The sequence below is a fragment of the Numenius arquata genome, chromosome 8 (assembly GCF_964106895.1).
Source record: "Numenius arquata chromosome 8, bNumArq3.hap1.1, whole genome shotgun sequence".
NCBI lineage: Eukaryota > Metazoa > Chordata > Aves > Charadriiformes > Scolopacidae > Numenius > Numenius arquata.
This window is the reverse complement of record NC_133583.1, coordinates 56,363,572-56,376,697: the sequence shown is the minus strand read 5'-3', so window position 1 is coordinate 56,376,697 and position 13,126 is coordinate 56,363,572. Positions and strand designations below refer to the sequence as shown.

Genomic DNA, 13,126 nt, shown 5'->3' with positions numbered 1-13,126 from the left:
AATGTAATGATGCAAAACACTCCTACAGGATGAAATGGCATGCAGTGCTTGTCGGAATGTTGGCTTTAATTAAAAAGGTCTAGTTGTTGTGTCTGCACAGAGAAAAGATTAACGATGAGTAAAGCAAAACTGATTTTTCAAAACTTTTTTTTCTGCTTCAAGGCCTAAAAATGGAGCAATATCCACCAGTCAAAAAGCTGAGGGCTCCGTAGCTCAGGCTCTTTGTGGACTGCTTAGATGTTCCCATCTGGGGAAAAGGTTCAGTCACTTGGAGAAGCTCTTTAATTCTTGAAAGAGGGTGGATAATCTGCTTGTTCTCCTTGCCTGTGATCTTGATAATGTCACAATTTAGGGCTGAAGACCGATACTGCCAAAACTTTGCCGTAGGGTTTTTGGTGTCACTTCTCAGGGAGTGAGGACCATCGTATGGGACACGGGTTAGTGGTGGTTTTGTCAGTGTTAGGTTGACGGTTGGACTCGATCTTAAAGATCCTTTCCAACCCAGACCATTCCGTGATTCCAAGATGTTATGATGGGCTGGAGTCTGTAGACGGCTTCAACAACAGTTACAAGGTGTGAACAACCTTTTTCAAAGGACAGTATTTGAAGCACCAGTGAATGAATGCTGGGTGTCAGTGTCTGCAATTATTGTATTGCTTATAAAGCTCTGGCAGACAAAAGAAACATCCAGCTGTGAAGGTATAAGATGGACCTTTTGACTGTCAAACAAAATATTTGTTTATCTACATGATTTGGTTTTTAAGACCTAAAAAACTTCCAAAGCTGTTCGTAAATATTTGTGTAGAGTTAACTGAAAAGTCAGGAAAGAAATTGTAAAGAAATTAATCCACATGAAGTCACCCTATTAACACTTTGAAAGCAATTGCTACCTCAAATTTCAATTTTGCAGTTCAAAACAGAGGAGAATAAAGCTGTGATGTGTAAAATGAGTGCAGTAAACCAAAACTGACAGGTAATCTGTGCCTAAACTGGTCTGTGTTAAATATTGTTAAAAAATGCAATGTTTGATACAATTTAAGAGCTGCTATTTACATTTTAAATATTGTAGCCGCAAGGAGGAATTCTATTAAAACACAGAACGTTAATATCATGATGATAAGAATTCATTAGTTTATCAGTGAAACAGTGCAAAAGAAAAATTTTAATAAATCTTTTATTATTTGGTGGTAAAAGAACCCTCAGTTCTTCACCAGAGTGGTTCCACTGTTAATTATAGACATTATAGTTTAAATTTCAGACTTGTTTCTGAAAGTGTTGTCACTAATTTTTCCTCTGGGTATGTGGTTAGAGGAATTTCTTTTCATAATGATGTGATGCCCCTAGCTATGAATTGTATGGGTACGTGGAGGATAAAGATATACCTGGATTTTCTAAGATTTCTCAGTTTTAAATGTAAGGAGTAAAGTCTCTGTGTTTTTATCTCGGAAATTTCAGGCTAGTTTACAGTAAGTTGAAGGAATGGGATATACGCTGTCGTAATTCATCATTCATCTGAGAAGTAAGATCTCGGGTGTGGTCTTCCATGCGTTTTTCTTGTGTTTTGCTCTGTATAACACAACTTTTGATGTTTACATTTAGACGCATCATTTTCCTGTCCAGCCAACTTTTGCTGAGGAGACAGACCAGTGCCTGCCTAAAATCTTAAGCAGCAACCCTCCCCTCATTATAAAGGTAATTGAATTCCCACCGTCTTCCCAGCCAGGTGTCTGCTCAGAAGGTGTTTCTCAAAAGCACGCAATCGCATCTTCCAGGTACTGGTTATTTTAACCGAGGTGCTCGTTCTTTAAAAAGCTGCCTCAGGACACTCAAGGAGGAGGTTACACTTAATGGTGAAAATTTGTTTAGTAGTGACATCTGCTGGTGCTCCCCGCACTGTTCCTTTAAGCTGAAGATAGGCTCGTTAAGTTAGACTAAGATCTGTTTGCTTGCAGCATAAGTATATTACCGTGTACTGATGCAAAAACAAAAGGTTAGTGACATTCAGGGGTTTTTTAACTCTTTCAACTTTAAGTCTTGTCAGATACGCGTGTCTTTTGTCAAACCTTTGTACATTCTTAATACTTTGCCCCTCTACTTATATTTGAGTTCTTAAGTGTGTGTTCTCTCTTGAAATTGAAAAATTATTTCCATGTTTTGTTGGAAGTTGGGTTTGTTTTGTTGGTCTTTTTTTTTTTTTTTTTATAAAGACAATACTAAAACCTAAAAATCTGAGTAAAGAAGAGTAATTTTGGTCTATGGTAATCATTAATGGGATTTACTGATTATAATACTTAGAAACTGGAGACCTCATATAAGAAGTATTATGCAAATAAAGATAAGAATATTCACCAGCAAGTGCAAAATCCACTTTTACTGATTTTACAGATCTCTGATAAGACTGGAGATATAATAGGCTCTAATCCATTTGAATCCGTTAAGCTTTGCTGCATTATCAAAGGATGGGTGAGGGAGGGTTGAGCACAGCACTGTTAAAGGTAGAAGTCGTCTAATTTATGATCCCAGCTGTTACTAAAGTGTCTGTTTTATAATTGGGTCTTGCATAGTGTGAGAAATCTAGTTATTTTTAGTTTGCCACGTTGACTACTTAAACTCATGAAAAAGCAGTATTAGGTCTGGTATTGTGTGGCACACTGTAGTGGAGCTCTGGCTTGAAAAAACAGTTCTCTCCTTAGACTTTTTTTGCATCTTAGGCTCTTTCTGTCTGAGCTGTTAAGATAAAGAATAGCGTTAGATCTTCTTTAACTCCAGAGAAATGTCATTTAATAAAGTTCTCTGAAGCTCTTACTAACTCAGCAGCACCATCCAGAGTGGTTCTAGGGATGTGCACACTCATTTGCCTCCTTTTTTTTTTTTTTCCTGTTTGGTGGCTGGTGTTAATCAGTGTGAGCTCATTTCTTTGTTAGGGATTGCTTTAGTATGGAGAACTACTTTTTTTTTTTTTTAAAGGAAATACATTGGACTTTGCATGCACTGAAACATTTTCCTTTTCTTGTAGTTTTTAGCCTTACAAGACTTGATGTTACTTTCCCAGTACTCTCCTGCTCGGCGACAGGAAGTCTTTAGCCTTAGTCAGCCAGGTAATTATGAAAAATATTTCATGTTGATTCTTTTTCTTTTCTTAAGTGTTACTCAAATGCTTTTAGAAGGTATTTCATGTTGAGAGGCTTGCTATATAAGCCAGGAGGCCTCATCCCTATGGTGCCTTTTCCAAAAGGATGTTTCATTTTCTATATTTGTATTGTTTCATCTACTAAACTCAACAAATTGGTGCCTGTTGTTTGATTTAAACGGCAGCCATGAGGAAACACAGGTCTTGGGATATAGAAAGTGGGGTCCTCTTGACACCCCCAGTCAAATAGTCCAAAATGAATAATCTAACAGATGTGTATGAAAGCCCAATGCTCAGATGTGAATGAGGTGAAATCAAGCATAAATAGCGAGTCGCCACTAGAGTTGTGACAGCAAACAAGGGCTATAATTTCAATTAGTATTCAAGCCTCTTGCTATATACAAATATATGGCAGAGAAGGTCAATTAAAACTGCTTAAAAGCCTCCAGGAACTTTTTGTTACACCTCATCAAGAATTTTAGTGTTTGTATTACTGCAAAACTGTTTACTATCGCCATTGATATTACTTTGTTCTAGTTGTTTAGTGATTTCAGATCTGATGGGCTGAGCTGCCTCCGTTTGCTTCTTGCTTAGAGGATTTCACTGCAGTCTTTTTAGAGTTAGCCATTGACAGGATAGAGTCCGTCTGTGTTTTCATCTTTCTCTCAATACAAATAAACTGTCACAGTGAAAATGCACTGTGTCTTTTTAGAAATACTATGATCTCTGAACCTTGTGCTGAGAGCACGTGGGCACTGTCAGAATAGGCACAAGGATGAGCACCTGGGTTAAACACACCTCCAGCGTTTCCTTTTTGTGTGCGTACTCCTAGGTGGGCACCCGCACAACTGGACTGCAATATCAAAGGAGTGTTTGAGTCTTCTGAGCGATCTGACCAAGAGGTTGATCACGCAGCAGGAAGCTGCAGCAGCAAATGGGAGAGCAAAGCAGCCAGCAGGAGAGCTGAAAGGATTTCCACAGACTCCAGGTATGTGAGGGAAACGCTTGCAATAGTTTGTAAAGCATGAAAGTACTGATAGGTTACATAGGTACGTTAGTCTCAATTAAGAGTTGGGGTTGTTCAGCCTGGAGAAGAGAAGGCTCCGGGGAGACCTCATAGCAGCCTTCCAATATCTGAAGGGAGCCTACAGGAGAGCCAGAGGGGGACTCTTTGTCAGGAAATGTAGGGTAATGGTTTTAAATTGGAAGAGGGGAGATTTAGATCAGATATGAGGAGGAAATTCTTTCCTGTGAGGGTGGTGAGGCACTGGAACAGGTTGCCCAGGGAAGCTGTGGATGCCCCATCCCTGGAGGTGTTCAAGGCCAGGCTGCATGGGGCTCTGAGCAACCTGCTCTAGTGGAGTTGTCCCTGCCCATGGCAGGGGGGTTGGAACTCGATCTTTAAGGTCCCTTCCAACTCTAACCATTCTATGATTCTAAGTTGTATGGGGAAAATGAGTCACAGGGTTTTCTGCAAATAAATGCAAACAAAATAGTCTCTCCCCAGTTTCATTTTAGGTATTCTAGTTGGAACAATCCCAAAATAACTAGAGAACTTGGAAAGATCATGTTTACTCAGTTTTTTTACTTTGCATGATGTTATGTTCAGTACAGTATTTTTTCCACACTTGCCTGAATTAAGAAAGTGTAATTAGTACAGTTTTAGTAAGTGATTGAACGTAACAGAGGGAGGACTTAAGTCTTGCCAAGAGATGCTTTGTAACTTGCATAGCTGCTCTTATGATGGTGAGTTTAAGATGGTAAAGTTAGTTTTTGTTTTGTTGTTGTGGGGACTTTGAATATGTAGTATATATTAGTGTATTCACTAATATCACTGTAGAAAAAGAAAATCCAACCTGAATTGTGAGCTGTGTGCAGCCTGCAGGCGTTTCGGGTGTTTTACATGCCAGACGTAGGCATCGTTTCTGGCAGCAGAGCTCCGTTAGCACAAGGGCTGCCAGGTAATTGAATCCCTGAGCAGTCAGTGCCTTGGATACAAGTGCCCTGGGAACAGCATGGGACTGTTGGTATGTGAGGGGTGAATTTCTTCCAGTGCTGCTGATTTTGTGACTGACATCTCTTTTCTTATATACCAAGCAGAATCAGAAAGAATTGCGATTCTTCTATAGGTAGCCTTGTTTTCTAGTACTTAATCCTAAAAACACACTTTACTACACCCTGGTATATATCTATATAATGCTAGCTAGCAAAAGGAGAAAGGTAAATAAATCCACAGGGATCCTTCTCATCACTTGCTGTTCTTAAACTGATAAACTTTTAAAACACTTCATGTGAATATGTACTTCTTTGCAAAACCACAGTGGAAACAATGTCCTTTAATAAAAGCTCTAATGATAGAAAGGCTGTTGAGATAGCAATCAAATAACAAACCTGTCTTTTATTTCATACATGCCAGCCTGTTTGTCCTCATGCAGCATGTCGTTTGTCATTAGGAGCTGTTGTGACAGAAGATGTGTCTTTCCAGTCACCGAGGTCTAACATCATTCCCAGAGCCTCCATGACTTCACTGGTTAAATCATCCCTCACGCCTTTAAAGACATCGCCCGGGTCTGATGTCGGTTCGCCTTTCGGCTCACCGGCTTTGAATGGCAAGATGGGAATTCTGGATGTAAACTCTCCTTGGCATGGATCAGTCCAGAGTCCTCATGTCATGAGAAGGCGACCAAAGCTGTGGACATCAGGTTCAGGTAGAGATTTTTCCGCAGCACTGTTCTTAGCTTTCTAGTCTTAAGTGTAGTAGGTATGTCAACAGAGATCTGTATCTTAAGGATTAAAGTGAAAGCAACCAGTTTTTCTGAAGATGCAGTATTTCTCTTGTAGATCTACAAATGAATGGTTCCCACCACGAATCTGTTCCAGTGCTCTCTGCTGCGAGAATTGGCAGTGAGGCGGTACAGCCAAGCTTTATTTACACGTGGCTTCAGAACAAGCAAGAGCAGGTAGAGTAACAGTTGCAGTACTGAGAGGTTACAGCCAGTGCAGCTTAGGGGTTCTCTCTTCTGAAAGAACTTTCCATTTTTGTTAATGAATACTTCCTTCCCCAATTATCTTACATAATGAAAATCCTTCCCCCCACACCCTAATCCCTTTATACTGCGAGATGATAGGGTTGAGGAGGGTTGTGCATACCTTCAGATAAATACAGATTATATTTTCAATCTTTTGTTTCTTTCCAGATAAAAAACTTTTTGTCCAAACGAGTGCTGATAATGTATTTCTTCAGCAAGGTAATCATCATCCTGTGTTTTGTGACTGAGTAGTATGGACTAGAAGTGCATGAGCATATGGGTTCTGCTGTAGTGCTCTGTGCTGTTCGCGTATATTAACAGCTCTAAAAACCTTTCTTTTAATCTAAGGTTTTCTATAAGTACATCGTACTTATTACGAGTTTCATAGCAGGAGTCTCTCATACCTGCATAAAAAAGAATAGCAATACTTGTTTAAACTCATCTGGTTATAAAATGCATTTTGTAAAAAGCATCATGTACTAGTTAAAACACAACTGAGAACTTAAGTTCACTTGTCTCAGTATATTAATTGTAAGATGACATGGGGTTAATTTTAAAATTCAGTTAACTGCTTTTTGTTAGGTCAGCGTACCAAATAAATTCTTTAAAGTTTTCCTTTGTGGGAAAAGTGGTAGCTAGAATGTTGGGAATTTCTCCTTATTAAAATATTGGTACTGATATTACTATTACTTTTCAGGTGAACTTTGAACGGTTAAAGGAAACTCGCATAGTGTTTACACAAAAAAAGAATTGGGTATTTGTCGTAGCATAATTGAACAATAACTCAGTTAAGTTTGACAGAAGCATCTCCCTCTAATTTTGGTCTTTGTTTTTCAGGGATTTAAATGTTTCCTGCAAGTAGAGATCGTATTTTTTATGCAGATCTGTTCTGCGTATGTGATAATGGTTTATGCTTACATGTACAGCAGTGTGTTCTGATCAGTTATAGACTGGAGCAGAGACAGAGGCAAGCAAGATCATGAAATAGGCAGAGGGGAATTGTATTGCCTATTTAGCCCTTGAAAACGAGTTAGCTAAGATTATTCTTTTTTTTTTTTTTTTTCCTTTAAATTCACAATCATAAATATGGCTTTGTGGGCAGCTCCTGTCCAAAAAAAAAAAAAATTAGTTTCTTAAAAAATCAGATTTTTCTGGGTATTCCCCTGAGATCTGTCAACCTTTCAGGTCTTTTCTGAGGGGAGGGAGATGACCCCATCAAATTTGTAATACCTTAATTGAAACCTGCAATTTTGGTGATATTGTTTGTAAAGTGCACTCAGAATGCTTTGATTTCTTCTCAGCACCCTGAAGCCTCCATCCAGGCTGTCTTCTCTGATGCCCAAATGCACATCTGGGCTTTGGGAGGTAAGCAGTTTCCAGGTGATCCACTCTGTTGGCTCATGGAACTACAACTAAAGGGATCCAATTCCAGGTTTCTGGGCCTCTGTGCTTTATAAATGTAACGGAAGAAAAATCTTTGAATCTATTTTGACAAAAACCTGACTGCATTTCAGATACCAACACGAATGAAGGTTTAATTCACTTGTTAGCTTTGAGATCCCATGCAAGATCTCTTAGTTTACATTCCGCAGAGGTTTGGTAGAGATTCCTAAACCTGTTTTCCATTGCTTCTCTCCCACGTGAAACCATGCATCGCTTGCACATTTTTTTCAGTAACAGATTTATGATGTCTTTTTACAGCAACTTTTCTGACTAAAGGCTCCGAGTCTGTTAATCATAGAGAGTTGAGAGAGGGAGATACTCAGGTAGTAGTTTAACAAATAAATGGAAAAAGTTGGTCCACAGAGAATTAAAAGAACAATGACAGTATGTGGTTGCACTGCGGGATTTTCTTGATTGTTTCAAACTCATGAGCAAATACAAGTATTCATGGAATCTTTTATTAGATTTGACTCTGCAAAAGTTGATCTTTTTCCTAGGTTAGATGTTTTATGGGCAGATATGCCAGGCTGTGTCAGACTGAAGGCGATGAGTTGGGACATGGAGTCAGGAGACGGGAATCACATATACGGTTTGCAGAGAAGCAGATGATACCATTTGTGTTTAATTAAGGGCAGAAGGCTAAGCTGTAATTTTAAAAAATATGGTAGAAGAGTAAACTGGGAAGGGACTTAAAGCTAAATCAAGGTTTCCCTCAAAGTAGCAGAGAGTTCTCATACAAGCTGAACAGAGACAGTGAAGTGATCTGGAAATGTTTGTTTATGGTGAGAAGAATTGTGAAATAGGTCCTGTCTCTTGGTTGATGTCAGGTTCAGCTCTGATCAGAGCAGTGGAAAGAGGGAGCCAAGGCTTTTTTAAAATTTATTTTATGCATAATTTTTCTTGCCTTGTCATCGATGTCAAACTATTGTCCACCGGTCAAACCAGTGACTGGTTTGGTCCTAAAGGAAGCCAAGGCTGAGGTAACTGTCATCTGGCTGCAGTAAATCCTGAAGAATTCCGCCACACTAGTAGTATCTTCAGGCAAACCATCATCTAATGCTTCAGAAGTTGAGGATTCAGTAATTATAACAAACTTCTTGTTTTTTAAAGGTCTGTCTCATCTGGTAGCAGCCTCCTTTACTGAAGACCAATTTGGAGTTGTCCAGACTACGCTGCCAAATATCCTGAATACTTTACTGACTCTTCAGGAGGTAAAAGCTGTTAACTTTTCCTTACTGCAGAAAAAGTTTGGGAGAAGAGGAGGAGTTTTATTAATTTTATATTTTTTCCTTGGTGACCAGTCATAACATTCAAACTTCTTACTACTGTAAATGTTTTTTCTTCTGCAGTTTATCTAAACAAAACAGCTGGTTGCCACTATGTGCATTGTGAAACAGCTGAATAAAAACTTTGTTAGTTTATTAAAATCTAGAAGTAGAAAGCATGTTTTTAATGTAATGTTTAATTTGGAAAAAAATGGTACTTTATGCTCAGTTAAAGACCTTATTTCAGGGATGCAGCACTTCTAACTATGCATAAAACAGTGTTATGACTTAGTCTTTATTTGGCTGTACACAATTCCTTGTGCAACCTAGAGCACTTAGAGACATTGCAAATCACAGGAGATAAGATCTGTGTGGTGTTTTTCTACTAATACTAAGATGTTACTCTCCAATTACTGGTGTTTATGTAATGTGTATTTGAAAAAAATCCAGATGTGTTTCCAAGGCTATGTGTGTCCTATTGACCTAAACATTTTACACTGCCTTAATGGAGATTCTTGGAAAGAATTTAGAGGTTATTAAAGTTCTTCGGTGCAATCTATTCCAAGACCAGGCACCAGGGAAAAAAAATAAAAAAAAAGCCAATACCCTGGTTTCTGAGAGAAACAAGTCATAATACAGGACAGAATTGTATTTTTACTACAGTGTGTGCTGTGCTTAGCATTTAGGAGTTATTAACAGAGAATCTTATTTCACAGAACTTGGTTCTGTGTTCACGTTGATGGCCAGGAAATGCAAAGTCAAGCTCAGTCTCCCAATACATTTTTTTTGTGTGTCTTGGTGGGATTTCTGAACTTGCACTTTCTTTTTGCTTTATTTGATATAAACATATTGTTGTTTCATCTGTTCAATGATTTTATAATGTAACTAAGTTCATTTGTTTTTCTCAATCAGGTTGTAGACAGGTATTTCAAACTGCCTCACGTTTCTAGCAAACCCCCCAGGATTTCAGGAAGTCTGGTGGACACATCCTACAAAACGCTACGATTTGCACTTAGAGCATCTCTGAGAACAGCACTGTACCGGATAACTACCGTCTTTGGAGAACACTTGAAGTAGGAACTTTTTCATGATTGAATGCTAAATTTGGTTTTAATTTATGTTATTGTACAACCTGTGAAATGGGAAGTTTGGGCAAAAATCCCTTCACATCATTATTCTTACACAGTATTTTAGTATTTTTTTGAACCTTAAATCCTTGTGTAGATATCTGCTCCCCCTCCCCTTAGAAACTTATTATTCATAGATTTCTGGGCCAATTTTCCTAGTGACTTTTCATGAACTCTTTAGAAGCAGTCCATGAATACCACTCATTTATTAAATCTTCGCTATTGAAAAGAAAGTAAACCAACTAGAGACAATTGTCTGTTCTGTAGGGAGAGAATCTTGAGAATCCTATGAAGAGTCCAAGTACTCAAATTCCCTTTGCTTCTTGGTTGTCTGATGGCTCGCTCTCAGCTACTGTCACAGCAGGCAGACTTTAAAACTTGGCCTCTGTGTATGTGGGACCGAAAATTCCTGCAGTATCTGCCCATCTCTCTCTGTGGAGGTGAAATGTTTCTCAATTTGGAAGTGCTAGATACACAGGAGAGATCATTATAAGAGATTCTTTCTTGCCTAAATCATTCTTGCAAGTAAATTGCTTGTGTGTGTTTAAAGGAAAGGAAATAGGCTAGGTTTCTAGGGACAATTGTCTTGGTAGTGGAAGCTGTTGAGGGTAAGAATTGCCAGTTTTAAGGGTTAATATACATTTTTGTCTTTTTTTTTTTTTTTTTTTTTTGGAACGTAGGTTTTCATACAGCTGGGGTTTCTAAAATTTAGCTCCAGTGTAATTGTGGATTTCAATGTATTGAAATTTTGGGGTGAGACTTTATTTTTGTGGTGGATTATGTTTACTGTAAAATCTTACGTTCTACATTTGTTGTTTTTAGTGCAGTGCAAGTGTCTGCAGAACACAAGAAAAGACTTCAGCAATTCTTGGAATACAAAGAATAAATAACAGGTTTTGATGCAGCTACGATTTTTTTTCCACTCTCTTGGTAAGAAGAAAGTGGGACTAATGAACCTTTTTATCTTGGCTTTTTGGAAAAGCATATGGAAGTACAGGTCACAAAACAAAACTCTTAGAGCTGTAGGAGAGCTCTTCCGGATTTGGATCATCTTTTGTATAATAAAACTTTCTTAAAATTCATCTTGCCTCCTCTTAATACCACTTAAAATGGGAAAGTGTCAGTTCTCATTTTCCGTAAGACTGTGACATTTGAGATTGTCAGAGTTACTTTGCCACTCAGATCTTTCACTGTTTTTCTTGATGTATTCTTTCCCTACCCTTCTCTGTTAAAGGGCTGAGTAGAGTTTTACATAGATACTTAGTGTGCCTAAGTGTTTCATAAATTTAGTTGATAACACTTTTAGTGCAGATGAAGTGTGTACTTTAAGAGTGGGGAACAGATGTGCCCAGGAATAAAACATGCTACTCTTCTCTAAGATGGAAATATGCCTTCAGAGTAAAATGGGTGTGCAGAAAGTCATTGTTACAGCACAAATACTGCTTGAAAAGCTACCAGCTTGGATTTTATCTTTAAGGTGACCCAGGAAACTAAGTTCTGAGCTACGCTGAAACATACAAGAAACGTAACTGTATGTAGTAAAACTCCCAAGTAATGATATTGTGAATTAAAGTTTAGATCAACAGCTTTCTTTTAATGTGAATAGGAAGGATGTTTGCAGCACATGCAACCTTTTCAAAATAACATACATTATATTTTTCACTAGAAGCATTTTTAAAAACTGTTTGAAAATTAGCTACTCTATTTCTTTAATCTGACTCCAGCACTGTGATGTCTATACTAGAAAATGTGTATAAAGAGCTTAGATGTAGCTGCAGTACCTTCCTGTAACTTCCTTGAGATGAAAGTAAGCTAACTGGTCTTGCAAATTAATTTAGTGTGATAAGGGGAAACAAAATTTGGATAGTTTTCCTTCTGTTCTCTTCGGTGCTGGTAGTCCTATGGATTTTGGGGCTTTTTTTTGATGGAGGGTTCAAGATCTGAAGATGACCACAGTGTCAGTACTGTTGGTGTGATGAAACGACTAGCTGTGGTTGTATAGTGATAAATCTTTCAGGAGCCTGTAAGGTTTAGGTAAAAGAGAAACCCCCCTCAAATGTACGAGACCTGCATATTGCTTTCGTCAGTACAGAGACAGGTAATTTTCTTGTGATGCAGACACTGTATGTGTTAGATTTGATAGTAGAAATTAGAACTGTATTGTTCCTTTCGCATTGAGGCGGCTCACAGTAAACACAAGGTGATGGACAGCCTTTCATTCTAGTTTAAGCACAAAGTCTTTTAAAGCTTCCCCAAGCTTAACTTCTACGACAGGTTTGAGTATTATGTCAAAGCCTCTTGCCTGCCTGTCTTATTAAATGATTTAATTTGCTTATTTTTAGTGTTGCAATGTGCACCTGGAATTGAAACAGTGCTTTAGCAGGTACCTCGGCTGTTAACTGTTGACCCAAATACTTCAGCCGAAATTTTCAAATAAAATTTTCCGGCATTTAAACAGGTGCAGAATGTTTGGGGTTGTTTTTTGGGGGATTGTTTTTGGGGTTTTTTTATTGCTCTGGTATTTTCTGCAACACTCTCACAACTGTACGCTGCAAGTTGTAATTAACAGTGTTATGGCTGTCAGCAACAGGCTTAAAATGTAAGATGAGTTTTTGATGCCAAAGTGCTTGAGGTCTGTCCTCCTGGTGTTGCAGTAGAGATTTGCACATGACATCTGCTAATGTGCGTGTGATTCATGGCACTCTCTGCGTATGACAGAAGAGCTTTCAAAAGCTGATTGCTTTGTGGTTTCTTTAAAAGCTCCAATTCTTAAAGAGCTGTAGACTCTTCTCTTTTTTTTTTTAAGCCTTTACTTAGAAGTGCATCTTTAACAATATCTCATGCTCATGAATTGAAGTACAAGAATATAAAGCGTACATTGGATGCCCTCTGAAGATGGAATAAGTGGCTTACACAATTCAAACAGGGATAACATCTTTTTCTAGTTTTGGCTTTGGGAATAATTATATTCCTCTGGCAAACTGTGCTGGTGTTTCAAGTCCTTTTATACACTTCTGTCTTAACATAAAAATAATAAGTCTGTGAAGCCTCTGTGAGGTATGGGAAGAGTCTCTCGAGTTCATTTTTACATTCTGGATAATGAGGAAAAAAATAAAGCCTTTTTACAGTTGG

At 38.2% G+C, this 13,126-nt stretch overlaps 1 protein-coding gene across 1 annotated transcript in view; it reads left to right on the top strand.

Annotated features, from left to right (window-relative positions):
* NDC1 (NDC1 transmembrane nucleoporin) overlaps window positions 1–13,126 on the top strand; it is a 20,438-nt gene extending 7,312 nt beyond the window's left edge. Inside the window, exons 10-19 of the mRNA XM_074151387.1 lie at window positions 1,600–1,692; window positions 3,017–3,098; window positions 3,963–4,118; window positions 5,584–5,838; window positions 5,972–6,090; window positions 6,328–6,378; window positions 7,461–7,524; window positions 8,713–8,813; window positions 9,780–9,940; window positions 10,817–13,126. Of these exons, the coding sequence (XP_074007488.1) occupies window positions 1,600–1,692; window positions 3,017–3,098; window positions 3,963–4,118; window positions 5,584–5,838; window positions 5,972–6,090; window positions 6,328–6,378; window positions 7,461–7,524; window positions 8,713–8,813; window positions 9,780–9,940; window positions 10,817–10,880 (1,146 nt within the window). The 3' untranslated portion in view covers window positions 10,881–13,126. The remainder of the gene's footprint in view (window positions 1–1,599; window positions 1,693–3,016; window positions 3,099–3,962; window positions 4,119–5,583; window positions 5,839–5,971; window positions 6,091–6,327; window positions 6,379–7,460; window positions 7,525–8,712; window positions 8,814–9,779; window positions 9,941–10,816) is intronic.